Source organism: Diospyros lotus, chromosome 1 (genome assembly GCF_014633365.1).
Source record: "Diospyros lotus cultivar Yz01 chromosome 1, ASM1463336v1, whole genome shotgun sequence".
Taxonomy (NCBI): Eukaryota; Viridiplantae; Streptophyta; class Magnoliopsida; order Ericales; family Ebenaceae; genus Diospyros; species Diospyros lotus.
Genome location: NC_068338.1, coordinates 47,562,775 through 47,583,309, shown reverse-complemented (window position 1 = coordinate 47,583,309; position 20,535 = coordinate 47,562,775). Strand labels below are relative to the sequence as shown.

At 38.4% G+C, this 20,535-nt stretch overlaps 3 protein-coding genes across 6 annotated transcripts in view; 1 reads left to right on the top strand and 2 right to left on the bottom strand.

Moving 5' to 3' along the window:
- The window catches only part of LOC127791997 (dolichyl-diphosphooligosaccharide--protein glycosyltransferase subunit 4A), a 42,615-nt gene extending 26,720 nt beyond the window's left edge, over window positions 1–15,895 (bottom strand). The window contains exon 1 of the mRNA XM_052322280.1: window positions 15,886–15,895. The gene's annotated coding sequence lies outside the window, so the exon portion shown is untranslated. The remainder of the gene's footprint in view (window positions 1–15,885) is intronic.
- LOC127791973 (serine/threonine-protein kinase D6PK-like) overlaps window positions 1–19,935 on the bottom strand; it is a 54,793-nt gene extending 34,858 nt beyond the window's left edge. For 3 of the 4 annotated variants that reach the window (XM_052322218.1, XM_052322237.1, XM_052322247.1), the window contains exons 1-3: window positions 19,519–19,935; window positions 17,394–18,691; window positions 15,886–16,731 (exon numbers count right to left, since the gene is read on the bottom strand). In XM_052322218.1, the coding sequence (XP_052178178.1) occupies window positions 15,886–16,731; window positions 17,394–18,643 (2,096 nt within the window). In that variant the 5' untranslated portion in view covers window positions 18,644–18,691; window positions 19,519–19,935. The remainder of the gene's footprint in view (window positions 1–15,885; window positions 16,732–17,393; window positions 18,692–19,518) is intronic. The other variant, XM_052322227.1, reaches the window with a different exon arrangement.
- On the top strand, window positions 6,462–13,118 carry LOC127791989 (nitrate regulatory gene2 protein-like). The gene is made up of 4 exons (XM_052322260.1): window positions 6,462–7,522; window positions 7,617–7,801; window positions 8,328–8,551; window positions 11,708–13,118. Exons 1-4 carry the CDS (start codon window positions 6,541–6,543, stop codon window positions 12,498–12,500), a joined length of 2,184 nt encoding a protein of 727 aa, XP_052178220.1. The 5' UTR covers window positions 6,462–6,540; the 3' UTR covers window positions 12,501–13,118.
- Window positions 19,936–20,535: the final 600 nt, after the last annotated feature.

Below are 20,535 nucleotides of genomic sequence, written 5' to 3'. Positions count from 1 at the left end.
GAACAATGGGGTTATTTGTTTTCAAATTTCCATGTATTTTGGCAATTTGGACAAATGACTATCTAATCTGCAGAGAAGAATAATAGTATAAGTGGATAGTCACCAACCAGACCTGTAGCCTAGTAGTGCTAATAGTGGATATCTACTAGTAATTGTTGTCGATATGAGACTGTTGGTGGGTGACATGGGATTCTCAATGATTTTGATGGGATGATTTGATATCTTTCCGGAAAATAAATTGATTACTTATTTGTATATTGGGCGTGATGTCTATCTTTTTGAACATGGAGACAACTTTGTCAATATCAAAGCTTGGTTAGAGGCTGTTAGTTTTGTTGTTGGATTGTTTTTCTCCTTTCCCTGCCTTCATTTAAATTTTTCACCAGATTATTCTTGCTTTGATGGTCTGAATGTAAACTATTTAACTGCATTGTTTGGTGTTTCAGAGGGCTGTTGCCTGGGACATGCTGCAAGTTTATACTAAGTTCATTGATTCTCAAGAAAGGCGCAGGTAATTTACAAATGTTTCTTTGAGTCTTGTGGAAGTTATCACTTATGTTCTTTGCTTATATAATGCTATGCAAACGTGATATTTCCTGCCACCCTGAAACTGGTTTCATGCCTGATTGTGGTATCCCTTGTACACTGTAATTTATTACTGTTACTGAATTGGACTGAGCAAGATATTGTTATTTACCTTGAAAATTTTCCTCCTTTTTCATTATTTCTCCTTTTCTGTGGCAGTTACCGCTTAATCCAAAATCAGTGAAAATTTTTCCTTCTTTTCTTATTATTTTTCCTTGCCTATGGTTGTTACCATGTTACCTGATTCAAAACCAGTTAATTTTGGACTGGATCACATGCTATCATCTTCCTGTAACATATATGGTCAAAGAAAGAAGGTAACTTACCTAATCAACCATCTTTATGTTTCAAAAGTTTTAAAGACATTTTTTAGGTTCCAGTTTCCTTGTGAAGAGTTAGGTTTCAGGACATTCTGTAGGAAACAGAATCTTTTACTTGGTGCTGTAATTCTTTTTTACTCTCTGAATGGATTTCAACAAGAAAGTTATTCAGCTTTATTGAGATACCATGGTTGTGATAAAATTAAACCTTGCCCTGTTAATGTTAATCTTTAAGATGGTGGGTTAATCTTTTCCCAGTTTTTGTATCTACTCTTTTTACTTGTTTTAGTAGAAGCTAATATTTTCTAACATATCCATTAAAGATTCTTATCTTGGATTTCTTGTTGGTTAGGATTGAACGATTGGAACTGTTTGATGAATTTGAGGAATGGCACATGATGCAGGCAAGTAGTTCATGATTTCTGCGCTAAAAATGAATGAAGAAAGAATCTTGATGATCTTTTTTTTTTTTTTCTTTTTTTTTTTTCCTGCAAGGCATCTATACCTAATTAAACACTCAAAAGCTTGAACTTTCATATGAGTGATTGGCCGAAGAACTCAAACTTCACATTGGACTTATATGTAGCTTTTTTCAAGTTTTTTGGGTGGCCAAACTAAAGTGAGGAGGCACTCTCTCCATTTTAGCAGGATTTAATTTGTTCATGGTGTCTACTGGTCCATGGAACTTAATTCGTAGTTGTACACTTAAAGGCTTGGCTTATGTACGAGTGATTGGATGAAGAACTCAACTTCACATTGAACTTGTATGTGGTTTTTCTAAATCTCTTTTGGGTGGTGGCCAAACTAGAGTGAGGAGTCACTCTCATTTTAACAGGATTTTATTTGTTCATGGTGTCTACTTGTCCATGAATATGGGCTGGTTCTCAGGGTCAGCTGATTCCTGACAAAAGCCACAGAAGTGAACATGATCATTCTGTAAATACACAAGTTTTCAAAGATGATTTCCTGATCTATCTAAGAATGAACTCAAGCTGGTAGTAGTGGTACCGTCATTAATAGCCCGATGGTCCTTTCATGAAATATTTGGGTTCTCACAGTAATGCATGTTTTGCTCCAGTTGGTGAAACACACAGCTTTCTTGCTAAGAATTAGGTGGATATCAAGTCCATAACATGTGTTTTGTGTTCTTCCCTTTCATGAAAATCTTCAAGACCACTTAAGAGTACTTACAAAAGTGTTCTTTTAGTGAGAAGGGAATTATTTTGCTAGTTAGCTAGCACAGATTGGTCTCCAAAACTGGTTTGTCTCATCAATCAATTTTTAGGCTTTTCCCACCTTGTATGGTCCATTCATGTATCAAAATATGTAATAAAATTGTTTATGATGTAAAGTTTTATAATTTTTTGATCTCTTGCTTTATTTATTATGCTTATGCATGAGTCATGAGAACTTTCCATGTCTTGCTGATGTTACTTGTATGAAATACCTAATCTTTTCAGGAGCACTACTGCGTGGCTTATGCAATCAATGATGCCATGGTATGCCGATAAACTTCACCACTGAATCCATCTAGCTTTGCTTACAGTATACCACTGCCACTTTCGTTCTAATTTTCACTCTTTATTTCAGGGCTTCTTTGAGAATTTTGGCTTCCCCCCAAATATAGAGCATGTGACTGACAACCAGCTCCACAGCATTACATGAAAGCATAAACTTATATCAGATCCTGATTACATTACCGGGTTTCACAGCGAGTTCATGTTGAAAATTGTATCAAACCACTTGTGCCCAGCTAACAAGAGGGTGTCAGTTATAGAAGGGTTTCTACACTAGGACTTGGTGTAATTGAGTTTCTATAAAGCATGATGAAATATGTGGATGTGTATGCATTGTCGGTTCAATTATAATTTTATTCTCTTTTTTTTCTTGTGTCCTTTTACTTCCAACTTTTGTTTCCTTTTTTTCCCCCCAAATTCGGCCAGAATGACACCAAAAGTCATACTTAAAAAAGTTGATGAAATAGCCTTGTTTAGCGAATTGAAGCTTTTGGTGACGATGCAAGTTCTTTATTATTGTTATTGTTTTTATTTATGTTGTCACAATATCACTCTTTTGGGGGGGGGGGGGGGGGGGGGGGGGGGGGGGAATCTCTCAGATTTGCAAGGTAAATTTGGCCTATTTGGGAGGAGGAGGACTGAAATGACTTATGGATCTGGGGTTTAGTCATCTCTCAAATCTGCTCCCCTAGATCCGCTCTTGTTCTTGTACTCGAGAAATGAGATGTACAAATACCTTTGTTTTACAGTGGTTTGGGCCCTTGAGTCTCTTGACCATTCAAAGTCCTTTATTGCTTACATATTCGTGTAATGGATATTTGTTCAAAGTCCTTTATTGCATGCATATTCATGTAATGGATATTTGTTGTGCATGATATGAATCATATAGGGCCCAGTTTCCTTGTTTCGGTATCTTCTCAGTATATTAAACCTCAGGACATTGACAGAAGGGAAGGTATTAAAAGAAGAGGTGATTGGGCCCCTTCGAAAAAGTTACAGCATCAACAATTGGAGGAATTGGGTACTCCTATTTGGGCAAAGAATTACTGGAGGAGGTGGGCCTGGAACAAACCACCCCCTCCCCCTCTTGTCTCCTTTTTCGGAGAAAAAAATAGTTTTATCATTTTCTACAGATTTCACTGTGTTATATATATTTCTATTCTTTCTACCTTCCGGTCTCCGTTTGGATGTTTAGAAAATACCCAAATCTGGTATTTTTTTAAATATTTGTTGCAGCTTTAGTTGAGCCTTGTTTACTCTGGGTTTAGGAAAGGTTCTTTCCAATGCAATTTTGTGCACTTAGGTAACGTGTCCTCCCTCAATTTTGGAGGTAAAAAAGTCATATTTGAGGCATTTTTCCCCAGAAACTTACTCTGTTTCTCTCCCTTTCTCCTTTTTCCGTACTTTTTGGTGGCCTTCGTCTGTTGCTGACTCGCCTTTCGTTGTCGCCTCACCTCTTGTCGCTGCATCCTCCCTTTTCTCTCACTGCCTTTTTGTTGTTTGTATGCCGATCATCGCTATATTCTCTCTCTTCACAGTGAGATGCTTGCTAGAGAAGAAGAGGAAAGGAGAGAGAGAGAGAAAAAATGGGAAAAAAGAAGAGAAAAAATGAGCTTGACTATTCAAAATTGATGGGTCACGTTACCCCGCTAAGGGAGGGTGCACAAAATTGCACTGGTCTGATGCTACTGACAGTCTTGGAGTCTTAAGAACTTGATTGATTTATAGTGCAGAACCTTGGAGGATTAATGACCCTTTTTGTCAACTAGCTTTACTCATATGGTATGATCATAAAGCTGACTCCGGAATCTCCATCCAGGCTCTTATGGTTGGAGGGTACACATTGGTAATTTTAGGCCACTAACCAAGTGATCCTCATGTCTGGGGTGTGTTGGTTGCCATCAGTTGAGTTCTGAAGCATTAAACAAGCTACAGTAAGTACAACTAAGATTTCTTGAGTTGCAATACTTGAACAAGCAAGATGCGATGTTATTTGGTGAAATTCTCTCCTTTATGATCTTGTTACTATCCTTGCAGTCGTTATCTTTTCCTAATGTTGCTCAATCTTTGTACATACATATTGTTGCTTCGTGTACATGCATATATGGCTGATTAGGCTGCTGTATCTATTAATATCTTGTTTAGACCTGATAGTAGCTTATATGATAGCACAAAATATATGAAGTCTAGTTGCTAGCTTGACTTGGTGTTTGGATAGGCATAAAGGCTTTTACATGTTGTCTTCACAATTTAGCAAGAAAGGAACCCCCACGGGTAGCTCAGCGGTGGAAGAGGAAGAGGGAAAGGATGGTAAGGACATCATAGGTTCAAGTGGTGGGAGGAGCAGTTTGAAAATAAGTAATGTAATTCCTGCTGGACTATGTGTTGTTGGAGCCAATACTGACTCTGATTGAGATCAGACTCGAATTTATTTGCCTGTAATTCTTGGAGGGGTCATAGGCCCAAGATTAGGTGAACGTAAGCACTGATACTTGGATTATCAAAAAAAAAAAAAGGACGGATGTTTAGATGTATTCATTTCAGTCACTTTTTTTGTATTCGATGTTTTGATAGAAATAGTAAAGTTTTCCGTTTTTGTAAGAGGAAGATCTTGAGTTTAGTTTGCGAGAATAGTTCATTTAAAAAAAAAATGATCCATCTTGATTCTTACAAAGCAAAGAGATGTAGGACAACTTTTCTATTTTGGTGTTTTTGGGATATGTTTTACAGCAACATGATTGCAGTTTCAACAAATTTCTTGTTTACTCTCCAAAGTGATCCATGAATGGGGGGGGGGGGGGGGGGGGGGGGGGAGAGAAGGATAAGATGGGAGATTAGGGTTTATGATGTGATGGTATATTAATACAGTCTAGAGATGGTAATGGGTCTCTTAGTAGGTTCTTAATTTTATTTATTTAAAAATTGAGATAGAGATAATAATATAAATATATAAACAGATGATATGAATTGGACTGTGTGAGGATCCCTTAATTTGTCACTTTCACCACCCTTTCACACCTTTTGGCTTTTACTGTCACCTCTTTTCTTTTGCTTTTTTGTGAAAAGGATCCCTTAAATGATGGGATGGGAGGCATTTGCCAAAGGTCTATGTTTGCTGTTTGAGATTACAAATAAATCAACTTAGCTATGTAAATGGGCAGAGTAGAGGCTCTTAACACTCCATTTTCTTTTCTTTTCTTTTCTTTTTTTTTTTTAAATTTGTAAAGAGTTTCTCACTAAATTAACTCTTTACAAATTATTAATTCTTAGTAACTCTATTTGCAAAGTGTTTCATATGATGCTAATGTTTAAGGGTTTTACATGTCTAAATTATTTTAATTTAATTTTATACATTTTATCTTCAATTGACATCATTTAAATTTTTTTATTTAATTATATATAGATATGTTAAACGAGTCATATTAGGTTGGTGTTGTTTTGATTTTTGTTAAAAATTAATGTTTATTAATATAATAAAAAAATTGTATTAAATATTTTCTAATCTCTTGTTAAAAATTATATGCAGGATTATATATAATATAATACATTTTCTTGTATTGAATAATATCTTAAATTATATTGAATTCATGACCTTAGACCTATACTTTGAGATGAGTAAAATTTTAGTTTAATTGAAATAATTGGATTGAACTCATTAAAATTATCGATTTAGTTCGGTTCAAATTATACATCGACTCAATTTGATTTTTAATTTTAATTATTTTAATTCAATTCAATTTTTATGAAGCAAGCCGATCGGGCTTGCTTCATGAAATTTGCTCGGGATTCATTTATGAGCAATGTTTTAAAAATCGGATCGAATAGTAAATCGGTCTATTAATTGAGCATGGGTCAAGTGGTGGCAAATCCGACCCAATTTTTAAAACATTTTCGTGAGATGGCCGTTACGAATTGGGTAAAAGTATTTTTATTATTTTACAGTTTCGATTATACTGTCAATAACTCAATTATGTTTACAAGTGTCATTTTCTTACGTACACACCATACTCCTGCTTGCTTCCTGTTCGCGCTTGCATGAGTTTAAAGAGTGAATCGTCTCTCTTTCTCTCTCTCTCTCTCTCTCTCTTATTTTGCTAAATATACGGCGAGAGACAGTGATGGGATGCACGGCGTCGAAGCTGGACGGCGAGGACGCCGTGAGGCACTGCAAGGAGAGGAGACGCCTGATGAAAGATGCCATCTACGCCCGCCACCACCTCGCCGCCGCCCACTCCGACTACTGCAGCTCCCTCCGCCTCACCGGCTCCGCCCTCTCCGCCTTCGCAGCCGGCGAACCCCTCTCCGTCTCTAAATACTCGCCCGCAGTCCTCCTCCGCCCCACCTCCTCCTCATCCACCGCCACAGACACTGCCCGTCCGTCACCGCCACCACAATCTCGCTTCTTTCCCTCTCCTGCCCCACCCGTCGCCACCGCCAAACTACCAAGATCCTCTTCTCGCCGTCATCGGAAAACAATGAAGCTCCCTCACATTCTCTCTGAATCGAGCCCTTCTTTATCTCGATCGAACAATTACTCCACAAACTATACATATGATTCGAATTCGACATATTCTGGCACTCCATCTCAAGCGTCATCGGTCTGGAACTGGGACAACTTCTACCCTCCGTCGCCGCCGGGTTCGGAATTCTTCGAAAAACTGCACAACGGCGGCGAAAAAGCCTCGAACTACTCCAACTACCGGAGTTACCACAGTTACCAGCAGATCAATCATCGCCACGAAGACGAAGAAGAGACGGCGGAGAGAGAGGAGGTGCAGTACAGCGAGTGGGACGACCATTACAACACCACGACCTCCTCCTCCGACGAGGAAGACGGAGATTCGAGATCGGAGGCGGAAACGCAGTCGAATTTCGGATCGAAAGCACCGCCTGCAGCGGCTGCGTCGATTCACTCGACAATGAACAAGCCTGAGAAATTCGAGGACGGCGGCGAGATGCTGGTCCGGCACCGTGATCTGGCGGAGATCATGGCTTCGATCCAAGAGTACTTCGAGAAAGCGGCTTCATCCGGCGAGCAGGTCTCGGAGATGCTCGAGACCAGCCGTGCTCAGATGGATCGCAGTTTCGGGCAATTAAAGAGTACGAAACAGAATTGATGGAAAAATTGTTTGAGAATTCGAATTGAATTTGGTTAACTTTTGGTGGGAAATTAGGGTTTTGAATTGGTTTGCAGAGACTCTCTATCATTCCAGCGGAATCCTGAGCAAGTTGAGCTCGAGCTGGACTTCGAAGCCGCCGCTGGTAGTCAAGTACCGGTTTGAACCGGGCTCGGTTCATGAGCCGGGCGGCCCAAAGAGCCTTTGTTCCACATTGGAGCGGCTATTGGCTTGGGAGAAGAAACTCTACCTGGAAGTTAAGGTACCAATCTCTCTCTCTCTCTCTCTCTCTCTCCTAGTGCCGTTTAATTTAGAGATTGACAAAATTAAATAAAGTCCACTGACGTGTTTAACCTTGGGTTTTAAGAGGAATTTAGAAAAGAGAGAGAGAATTGTAGAAAGAGGACTGGAATTCAGATCATCATTTAGGATTCTCTAACTTTTACAGAAAAAACAATCCTATTCTCTTAACTAATTTAGTTGCTCTATCCTTTCAGTTACAATATAATTGAAAGGTATAAATAATTATAGTAACAAAGTACAATCAACAGAAATACATTTAAATTTAATATATAATTATGAATATATTCTTGGATAGCGACAACCACATCCACACGGAAAAATTACGAATCAAAAAGGGGTTGTAATGATCTCTTATTTATTCGTGGTGTGGCATTGAACATGGGGCATTTGTTTTGAATTATGGGTAGAGCTTTACTATATATACGTGTGTGTGGGTGAGACATGTTAATGGACACTGGAACCATGGTGATAAATGGCATTGGCAGGCCAGGGAGGGTGTGAGAATTGAGCATGAGAAGAAGTTGGCTACCTTGCAAAGCCAGGAGTACAAAGGGAATGAAGAAGCCAAGTTGGACAAGACAAAGACATCAATACAGAGGTTACAGTCTTTAATTCTGGTCACATCTGAGGCGGTTTCCGCCGCCGCCTCCGCCATCATTGGCCTACGAGACGCTGAACTTCTGCCGCAGCTGGTTCATCTTTGTCATGGGTAAGTCATGATATTATATTATATTCTTTTTGACCTTTTGGCAGAGTTAATGATTATATCAAGTTACTATTAACTATATTAAAAACTGAATTGGTTTACCTCCCTAATATATGTGAAATCTCAACCGTAACCCACCCTCTTAATGAAAAGAATGAAAGGACGAACGTGTCCCCAACTTTGGATTATAAATGAAGTATTAATTTCTGTTATTTAATGCAATTTAATATCATTTATGTCTTTCATATATGAAGAAACCATCATGTGTTTTTTTATTGAAAATGCTATTTGAACACTTAAATTTAATATTTATAATAATATTTTACATTGATGTTTTGTATTATGTGTCATATAAATACAAATATATAAGATATCAATATTAAACTTAAGTGTCTAAATAGTATTTTTGTATTTTATTTACATATATTTCTTGATATGGATAATTATTTCAGGATGGAGTAATATTATTTTTTGTGTAGACAACTCCACTTAGCGAGGCAAATTAAATCCTAAACATTGTTGTAATTTTACTTTTCAATCCCTGAATTTCAAAGATACTGGTAAAAACCTAAGTTATACTTCATATATATGTCTCCAGTCCAAGGCCATGTGATTCTTCAAAGACTGGCACATTGACATTGTTCACATGTTGAGCTTTGCGAGCTTTTCTTTTTCTACATTTCACTCTTTATGTATTGTTCTCACACTTGGTCAGTGGTCAAAAAATGTGTAACTGGGCATTTAAATCACAACTGGTAGACACTACTTTTGCTGGGCTGTTGCTTCATTAATTTCTCATATATATGAATCGTGCCAGATTGATGCATGGGTCCAGTGTTAGGTGAAATTTTTATGAAGCTCTATTCTTTGACATGGTCCATCCCTGGTGTTGTTGCAGGGATATAACAATTAAAATTTGTTTGTCGTAGCCTCTTAGAAAACAGCTCAGCAGAATCTGGCGAGGAAGTCAGGGGTAAGGTCTGTGTCGATAAGTGGTGCTAGCAAGCATCTGGCCGGAGAATATCTCAATCCGCTGTCCAGGAGAGTAAAGTACACGGTGCTAGGCTCGATCCGTTATCTGGGAGAGCGGAATGAATGCCCCGAGTCTTCAGATGGCTGAGGGTCTGAAGAGTCTTCGGGAGAGTAGGTCCCCGAAGACTATGACTCTTCAGCTGGCTAAGTTTTCAGATGGATAGGGTCTGAGAGAGTTGAGGAGTCTCTAGGAGGTGCTACGCCTTGCTATCTCCGAATGAGTCTTCAGGACGTTTATAGCACAAGAACGGTTAGAAGGCACGCATGGAATTCTCTCGCGTGGGCCCTTCGATGCCAAAGTTAGATGATGCCATGATGCAGGAGGTAGAATGTGTATGGGTTAGGCATGTGAGTCTTTGGATGGGTTTGGATTTGAAGTGTAAATTTGGGTCTTCGTGTTCTAGATCTGGATCTTGAGGGCGCAAACCCGGGGGGTATTTATAGGCTTCGATGGCTGGGCCACGTGCCATGCTCGGGTGAATCAACTCTTCAGGCAAAAAGTCTACGGATGAGGCCGGAGGGCTCCTAAAGGTACCTTCGGGAATGGGATGCCCCGAAGAGTATCCTTTAGATGAAACTCCCCCGAATACCTCAAAGACTTTTCGGGTCTTCGGGATTCAATTGGCTGGCCCCAAAGCCTCTTCGGGGAGAGTCTTCGAGATGAAGGGGCTAAGGGCATTTCAAGGGACTTTGGGCCCCAAAGACTCATCGGAGTCATCGGATGACTATGCCCACTTATACCCCGAAGACTCTTCAGAGTCATCGGGTGACTTGTACTTGGAAGACTCTTTAGGGTCTTTCGGGTCTTCAGTCTTCTTTGATACTTCTTTGGGTTTTGATTGGGTTTTGCTAGGTTATCCTACAACACCTGGTAATCAGCAGCTCCTGTTGCTGCTGCAGTCCTTCTAGGCTCTGGATTTACTGGATGATATCTACAGAGCACTGAGAACGGGCCACAGCCATGGCCCCAACCTGGCCCTGATCTACAACTTCTGGGATGCTAATTAATGCAAGCATGTAATTCATGATTCGTGGTTGGAGTGTTAGGTCAACATTGTTATGCCTTTGACATTTTTCTGGGTAATTCATAGTCAAGAATGACACTATTTTTGTCTCATACGGTAGGAATAACTAAGGTCAGTTAGAGATTCATTAATTCTCAGAGCACCATGGCTCGTTCAAAAATGTTTAAAATCTTCCCAATAAACTACATATATATATATATATATATATATGCATGTATGAGATTAGATCTTGGCAAATTCCCTCTTTTGAGCTAAGCCAAAATCTTCACAATAATCTCGGACCAAGGGTCAACCTCAGATATTCTTTTGTGGCTTACATTTACACAATGGTTCCCTGAGCGGAGAGAATAATACTACTTGCAACATTGTCAATCCTTACCTAAAATTATTAACTAAAGTTGACTTTTTTGCCTCATAGGACTAAATATCATACTGATTGTTGTAGTTTTGGACCATGGCATCTATAGTTTGACAATCAAGAGAAACTCCACTCTATGCTACTAACCATTAGCAACCAACAAAAATGTTGCACACCCTGACTTCAGTTCAGACGTTAACGAGCTTGTGAGTTGCATTAGATAGCCCACAACTAGTGTAAGAATGTTAAATCTTTAAACGTGGACTCCTACCAGTGAATTAAAGTTAGATGTTATTATTGGGTTTATGGTTGAGTATTGAACAGAACAAGTGAAAAGAAGATGGGTATGTTTAAGGGCAAGTTTACAGTCAGAAACAGTTTGGATATGTGGTAATTTTGTAGATGGTGCTAATGTTGTAGGCCAGGTGAGACTGACTATATTCAGGAGCACCCAGTTAAGCTACTTTTTGAATGCAGTTACTTTATTGCATTTTTAGAAAACTGATTTTCTCTTGGCAGGATTGCATAAAACATCCTGTTGCACTATTAGCTGACTGGAATACTTCCATCTTTTTACTTGAAAGCAACTATACTAGAAGCTCCTACGTGGCAGCATGTAGATGATAAATAGTAAATACGTTGCTTCGTGCATGATGGGTGCTGTTTTAAAACTGGGAATATGAGTAATTATACTTGAGGCAATGTAACAAGCCAAATTCTCAGCAGTGAAGCAATGTAATGCAGGTTTATGCACATGTGGAAGTCAATGAACCAGTTCCATGAAATTCAGAATCATGTTGTGCAGCAGGTGCGTGGCCTAGTGAACAGATCAACCAAGGCTCAGTCCACCTCTGATCAGCACCGGCAGGCAACTCGAGACCTCGAATCAGCTGTCTCCATGTGGCACTCGAGTTTCTGCCGCCTAGTGAAATTCCAAAGGGATTTCATCCGCTCTCTCCATGCCTGGTTCATGCTGACCCTCCTTCCTGTCAACAATGAGCCAATAACCAACAGCAACAGCAAGCCTTCTCCAGCATTTACCTTCTGCGACGAGTGGAAGGTTTCCCTTGACCGTCTCCCCGACACAGTGGCATCTGAAGCCATCAAAAGCTTCATCAACGTTGTCCATTCGATGTCCGTGAAGCAGTCCGAGGAGATCAAGATCAGGAAAAGAACCGAATCTTCATCGAAAGAACAGGAGAAGAAAGCTTCAGCCCTCAGGAACCTAGAGAAGAAGTACTACAATTCATACTCCACGGTTGGTGCTGGGATTCCTGGTGATGCTGGACCTGACACTGGTCATGGACTGGATGCTCGAGACCCGCTGGCTGAGAAGAGATCCAAGCTTGCAGCATCCGAAAGGCAAGTCCAAGACGAAATGTTGAGGTACTCTAAGGCAGTAGAGGTTACTAGGGCTGTGACACTGAATAACATCCAGACAGGCTTGCCAGGAGTTTTCCAGGCCATGACCAGTTTTTCTGGCCTAATTGTGGAGGCACTTGAGACTGTTTGCAACCATTCTTATGCTGTTATATAGGTAAGCATCTAATGCACATCAATTCTATTGCTTTTTTTTTTCTCCCTTTCCCCCCCTTTTTATTGTGGTTTAGGGTAAGTTGGAAATGGTAAAAGGGCTGGGAATTTTAAGCAGTGGGCTGTCTGTTATTCTCCGTTCTTTTCTTTTTTTGGGTCACTTTCCCTCTGTTATACTGTTGCTGTGCTCCTCCACATATGTTATGTTCTGTGGAGGAAGTTGTTGTTTGCATCTTTGTATAAGATTTTCACTTTTTAGGCCATGGAAAAGTTGTATGATACTAATAAATAGGGGCTGGAGATTAACAATCAGTGTTAACTGGTCGTTGATTAGCAATCACACACAGAATTATTTAGAAAGTGCCCCTAAAGACCCTCCGATGTTTAAATTAGAAAGTTGATAATGGTATTAGAATGCTGGGGTGAACGATCAGTTCGATTACCAATTAAAAGGCTGAAATTCAAATAATTGAATTTGTGTCAATTACCTAATCAAACTAACTGTACAAATATGAAAATCAAAAAGATAAAATCGATCAAAAAATAAAAAAAATTGAAAAATCAACAAAATCAAATAAAAAAAAAACTGAAATGTTGATCTATCCAAAGGATAGGACCCGAGTTTCAACTCGAACTTACCTGTCCTATACATTACCGGGGCCGAAGACTATGTGTATTGGAGACCCTTAATTTTGCAATAAAAAAAAAATTTATTCATGTATTAAAAAAAATTATATTGACTTCTTTTGTAATTTTATTGAAAATTTATACACAAGATTACATAATGCAATTTATTAGATTGAATAATACCTCAAATTATTTTTATTATCTCAAAATATTAACAAATGAAAATTTATAAAATACATAATTTACAAAATATAATTACAAATAATACATTAAAACAATAAATATATATATATGCTAAATTGTACTTTTATATAATTATAAACAAATAATAAATTCATAAAATATTTTTTATGTCTATGGGCTGGGCCATTTTACAATCAGGCCATGGGCTGGCCCATTTTACACCTCTAACCATGTTAAGCTAAAGCCCAAGTAATTATTTATTTTAATAAAAAGATTTAGGTAACAAGGCTGAAGGCCATCTCCCATGCTTGCTTTTCTTCTTCTTTCCAGCTACCTAATAAGATGATTTTCTAATTTTTTCTTCAGCTTTTGGACACTTTTTTTTTTTTTTTTTTTACTTTTTATGGTTACTATATATAACTTGCTTAGATTTTCTGTTTATAATATAAAATTAACGGCAGATTAATGAGAGTTATTACCACTTAGTATGATAACATCTGATTTTTAATTTTACGTGAGATAGTATTGTTTGATACCTTATCACTATCGAACATTTTTTACCAATTCTAAATTTTTGTCACAGTTCTTCTATATTTTTTTTCAGTATAATTACTCAAATTTTTTATTATTTTAATTACATCAATGAACTTAAATTTTAAATTAATTTAACTTCTATATTTGATATTTTTTTATATAATAATTTAAAATTTTTTATTATTTCAATTAGACTGGTAGACCTTCATTTTGAAAACAATTTAATCCCAATACTTTTATATGTAAAAAAAATTAAAAAAAGATAAAATGAGATGATAAATTATATATCACATTCTATTCACATCAAAATACAAGATTAAATTGAGTTAAAAATATAGATTTAAAGATGTAATCCAAACAATAAAAAGTTCGGGTTCCCACACGAAAAAAAAAATTTAAAATATAAATTTCAATTGACTTTAAAATATAAATTTAGAGATGTAATTAAAATAAAAAAAATATAAATATATAAATAAAAATATAAATTTAGCCAAACATTTTTAGCCATGACAGAGAACACACACTCTCTCCCCTGTCACCAACAACACCTCGAGTTTATTGTGAATTCTAAGAGCATTCTTCAACCACACTTTATGCTTACTGTAATTTTCCAGTTGTGTGATTATTAAATCATAAAAATAAGATTTAAGTGTCTTGATTAAGATAGTTTAGGGTTTAAATAAACGAGAAAAGTTAAAATTAAAGAAAATTAAATAAAAATCCCCTAATATGATATAAAATATAATGATCTTATAGAGAGTATGATTATAAATAAGCTAACCTTAGTATGTAAGATTAAGGTTTGTGATTCATAGTGGTAATGGTTATCTAAACCATGGTATATAACTGCTGAAAATGAACATATTCCATGATTGATGATGCCGGAAGGATTGGTAAGGAACTACTGTCATCAAATCAAATGGGCCTTAAAAGAAGAGGAGAAATTCAATTTTTAGATCCAGCAACACCATGGTGTTCTTTCTGGTCAAGGGCTAACAACAATCAGGCACTGTTTGCTGAAGTAGTTAGCTTCAGCAAAAATAAAGACATTATTCATTATTTCTATAGATACATCAGGTTGGGTCCCTAGACTTGATGTCAATCAAGTACAAAAATTAACCCGAAACCTAAACGAAATAAGGAAAAAAAAAACTAAACAAACTAAACGAATCCCTTTGGTTCAATTCGATTCAGTTTTCGAGTCTACCTGAACTCATGAACACCCACCCCCTAGTAATAATATGAGGCCTTTTCTCAAGCATGCATAGCAACAAGTGAAGAACAGATGCAGAAATGACACTGACATTGTTGAGGGGATCAAGTAATAAATGATGATGAGAAAAAGCAAAGGCAAGCAGTATGGGAGGCCTCAGAGACTCAAAACTATGCAGACCATGGTGTAAATTATTTTCTATTTCAATCATTTGGCGGGCGGTTAAAATGAAAGGGAATACGGAAAACAAAGTTTCATTAATGTGAATTAGTGTATTCTGTCTGTGTGTATATCTAATATTGGGGTTCCATTATAAAGGAAATGGTGGTACTGAAAAGTAATATGTCCAACAGGATCAGATCATGTTAAATTATATTGAAGATAGCAACATATGCAAAAACTAAGAAAACACCAAAACATTAATGGAATCAAATGTATCCATGGGAGAAAACATCACTAGTTTTTTGTTCTATCCATTCCCATAATCCATCAGTCAAGGGATAATGTTGGAATATGCAGCATTTGCAGATTAAAAAGTCTCTTGAACTTCATTCAAAAGGACTAAATCTAACAAATTGCAGAATGAGTTATCCCCTTAACACATTAGGTTCTGTATTTTTATGAGATTTGTTTCTCTACCACAAAGAATAACATTGATAACAGTTTCCCGGTGGTAACCAAGATTTTCATTTCTGAGGCAAGTGGTTCATATGTATTAGCTGACATGGCAACGCAGAAAATCCCACCGGATACGGATACAAAATAGCACACAGAAAGGATTTTATAACTATAAATCTAGAAGAATTCAAAGTCCAGAAATTTACCACCGGACTTCATATCTGTTCCTACCATCCTTTTGCTATTGTTGGCTACTCCAACCGTTTCAACTGCCCCAAACTTCCCAGGCAGTTCATACTCCACGGGCCTTGGAATCTCTGGCGGTGTGCTGCATCTAATCAGAGCCCAATTTACACCTTCAAAAAAGGGGTGCTGCTTGAGCTCTGTAGCTCCCCTCTTTGTCCCAAGCCGGTTCGGCGGCTCCTTCACAAGCAATCTTCGGATCAGGTCCTGACTGGCATCACTTGTTGCTGGAGAGTCAGGGAACCTGAGTTGTTGCCCTACCACATTGAACAGAGTAGCGCGGTTTCCTGATCCCTTGAATGGTGTTTTACCATAAAGGAGTTCGTGCAGGAAAATGCCAAACGTCCACCAATCAACTGCACTGCCGTGGCCTTCTCCCTTGATAATTTCGGGGGCTAAATACTCATGGGTCCCAACAAAGGACATGGAGCGGGCTGCAGTGGGCTCAGCAACAAGCTCTAGCAGTGCACTGGCTGGGAGACCAGGCTCAGTGCGGGGTTTTCGGGTTTGTTTCTTGCTCTTTTGGGAAAAGATTCGAGGAAGGAAGCATGAAGGCTGGATACATGCTGATGATGACGGCTCAATACAAGCAGGCTGGATACAGGATGCACCCCCACTTCGTTTGGAAGGGTCAGCATCAAGTGCGGAAGTTCTAACGAGAGTGGGTGAAACTGCACATCTTAGAGAAAGATCAAAGTCTGAAAGCATTATGTGACCATCATCGCGTACCAGGACATTTTCTGGCTTTAGATCCCTGTACACAACCCCCAACATGTGCAGATACTCAAGTGCCAAGAGAACTTCTGCCGCATAAAACCTAGATGAATGAGGAGAGACAATGGTTACTGCCCTTGCTATGAAGGGTGTAAAGTGGAGTTAAAAAGGTTAGAAGCATTCAAAGGAAAATCAAGAAGAAACAGAAGTAACAGGAATCTGACAACACTATTTTGCAAGATATGAAAAATGGAACATTCACATGAATGTATTTCAGCTAAGGAGAAAAGATTAGACTATTTACAGAATGGAGATTGTGAGGAAGGGAAACAACTCCGAAAAAAAATGGAGAACTATTCCTCCCTTCATAATGCTGCCCAAGTGCAAGCGGCTTTGCAGTACGTCATTCCAACATGACGACTTACATTCCATTTCTAACACAGGACATACAGAATCTGCAATGTCATTGTTAGCCTGATCTGTTTTTCTTTGGTTTCTTGCCTCATTGCTTTGTTTTATTAGTGGCCATCACAGAAGGTCAACCAAGATTAGTACTCATTCCAACTGAACAATGCTCACGTTTTCAATTGCTCTATAAACTGGATGGGGGTTGTGGAAGAGAGAAATTTCACAGGCAGCTACTAAACATGGCAGTTCCTATTTTCTAAAAAAAGCCAATGATCAGAAGAGAGAGGGAAGGTAATAATAGAAGCTAAGAACAAAATGTGCTCTGATAGCAGAGAAATCTTAGAACAGAAACCTTACCGTGCTGCATACTCTGAAAAATGCTTTCCAGGTTGTCGTTGCCTCAAAGTATGCAGATCACCGCCTGGACAATATTCCATGACTAAACATGAAAATCTGTCTGTCTCAAAATGTGTGTATAAGGTTGGCAAGAACGGATGGTCCAGTAGCTGCAAAATCTCTCTTTCTGTCTGCGCCCTCGTCAACTTTTTCCTACTTGCAAGTGATGCCTTATCCATCACTTTCATTGCAAAGTAACAATGAGTCCCACTCAACTCGGATAGATACACAGTGCCAATGTCACCACAACCAAGCCTTTTGAGCAACCGAAAATGATTCATCCCCAATATTCCATCCCGAACTCGAATGGCTAGAATAGACTTCCACCTAGGATCATTTCCTTTGTGAGGCTTGTTGACACTCCCGGTAAAATTACTCCAGTTACTGTCATCACTAAGGCCACTACTATCACTTGCACGGCTAAAGCTAGTTTTAGCACTCTCCAGTGAATCTCCCCGCACACTCCCTTTTGTACTGTCACAGTTTCTGTCCACACTAAGCATGCCATCACTTGTGACTCCGTCACTCCGATATGTACTGGTGCAGCTATTAACAATGCTCATAGCTCTGACCACTCCAATACTATCAATGCTACTGAGTGGACTTACACTGCCACTTGGAGGCAAAGAAGCATCCCAAATACATTCCTTCTCATCGGAATCCAGAGGAAGGAGCATGCTTTCTGCAGTTTGAGATGGGCAAGACACATGAATTGGTGAAGACACTGCACCCAAATCATTTGGTTCTTCAACCAGGATCTCAGCAGGGGGCAAAACAGATGGGCTTGGTCTGATACCAGGAACCTGTACTGAAAGATCTTCTATAAAAGGACCTTTCCGAGACAAGCTCTTCACAGAGCATTTACCCTCCAATTTGCTTTGGCCAATTGGTATGTAGACTGGTCTCATGAGATCTGTATCAACAGGTTCTGGGGGATGACTTACCCCAGAGAAAGAACTCGAGCCACTTTCTTCAGACAAGTCACCACTGCTTTTAACTGCAACACCATTAGACTTGAGTTCCTTTCTATCCTGCATCAAGTTCTTTCCTTTCCATGTTCTCAAAGGTGCAGGGGAATCCCAATCTTCTGAGTCCTGTGCTTCAGCAAGACCTATGTCTTGTCTTAAAGGAGGAGGCATGCAGGCAATGGGCGCCTGATCTCCAACAAGAAACTTCCCCAAAAGCACCTTTGTCTCGCGAACCTTCTCCATTTGTGATTACCTTAGTATCCTCACATGGAACTCTTGTAGCAAGACAACCTGCGAATGGATGAAGGCTAGTTTAATAACTAAAACACTCAAAACATTTATGCATCAGTTCACCATGCTCAGATCTGTCATCGGGATCCTCAAACTACTAGTATGAGAACCATTAACCTTTTCTCATTAAGCATATATTATTATAGGTTTAAGCTTCTCAGTATGACTCACAATACAGCTACTCACGATAAATACTCCTATTTCAGAATGGGATTTTGTTAATGAACTTCACTACAACCAAACCAGAAATCAAATATCAAGGATCATAGCACGTCCAAAATTATTAGACAGAAAGCAAAGGAGAACAAGAAAAAAATGAACAACCCAGATTTTTCATGCTCAGCTTTCTGCTGAGATATCCATTTGGTTGCTGGTAACTCACTTGGAAACTAGTGAAGGAACTAACTAATAATCTAGTAAGCAGTAAAAACTCAAGTATCGGTCACCAGTGGGTGGAAATCAATTCAAAATTGGAAATGGTAAAGGAAATGAGTACAAGAAAAAGATCTAGAAACTGCAGTAGCAATCAACAATAGCAGCAGCATCAACTGTATGTGACAGTCACCAGCTAAATCCCATCAATCTAATAGTTAGGAAGCTGTGAATAGGATTGGAAAACCTCCAAAAAATCATAATCTTCACTAACCTAAGAGAACCATCAGTTCAACGCCAAAGGCGGCATAATCAAAGAGTACAACCTTAAATCCCTAACTTGGCTCACAATCAAGTAAAACAAAAAGCACAAAATGCCCCCAAATTCTTCATCAACCACAAACATTTTAATAATGCCTACTAAAATCATTTGGATTCCACGCAAAAACACTTACACAGCCGAACAAAACGAGAAGCAGACCCCGAGCAAACGAAGGAATAAGAGACCGTACTAGTGGTGAATCTGGGAGTGAATTGGCTGCTTTTCGGAGCGGCGAGTTGCAGAGCTTCTCTCTATTATTATTATCAGGTCCAGATTAGACCCATGTGAATTTTGGCTTTTCTGTTGGATTTCCTCTCTCTCTCTCTCTCTCTCTAGGGTTTGTTCTGCAGATAAAGAAGGGTATTGTCGGGTGAATTTAGGTTCAGAAACAACAACTGTTATGCTTTTGCTTTTCTCTCTCCTTTCCCTTTCTTGTTCCTTCTCTTCTGTGTCTCGATGCCGCTTTTGCCGCCAGCCAGCCCTCACCAGAGGAGAGAGAAAATCTCGTCTGAGAGACAGAGAGAGAGAGAGAGAGAGAGAGAAGATGATGGTGATGAAAGCACACAATAATGTCTACATTGGCTTTTAAATCTATTTTATCTTACGAAAATATTATTTAGATATTTAAAAATAATATATATATTTATAATGTAAAAACCTGATCAGTGTCCAACGCCAGACAATTTTTGTGCCTGGCTCGTCCCTCCTTTAAAATTTATGATCTACTTATATGTGTACAAATAAATTCGCTACAAGTTAAAATTCGAGGTCTAACCGATCATAGAATAGATACTAACGATTACATAATATTATAAAAAAATAAAATTAAACTTACGACATCATAATATTCTAAATTTCTAAACACGTGTATCAGATTATTTGTGCTACCCTTATAAGTTTAGAAATAACTTTTAGTATGATATTTTTATATTAATGTATTATATTATACACCTTAATTATAAATAAATTTTGATTGAGGTGCCAAATGGAACGTCTATTATCGTGGAAGTTGATAGAATTAGGTCTATATTGAAGTAAAAATGTAATATTACTCGACGCAAACAAATGTGAAAGGGCAGGCGTGGACTCCACCCCCACCCCCTTTATTAGCCAATGTCGGCCCCCTTGCTAGCTTGCGTCAAGGACGCGA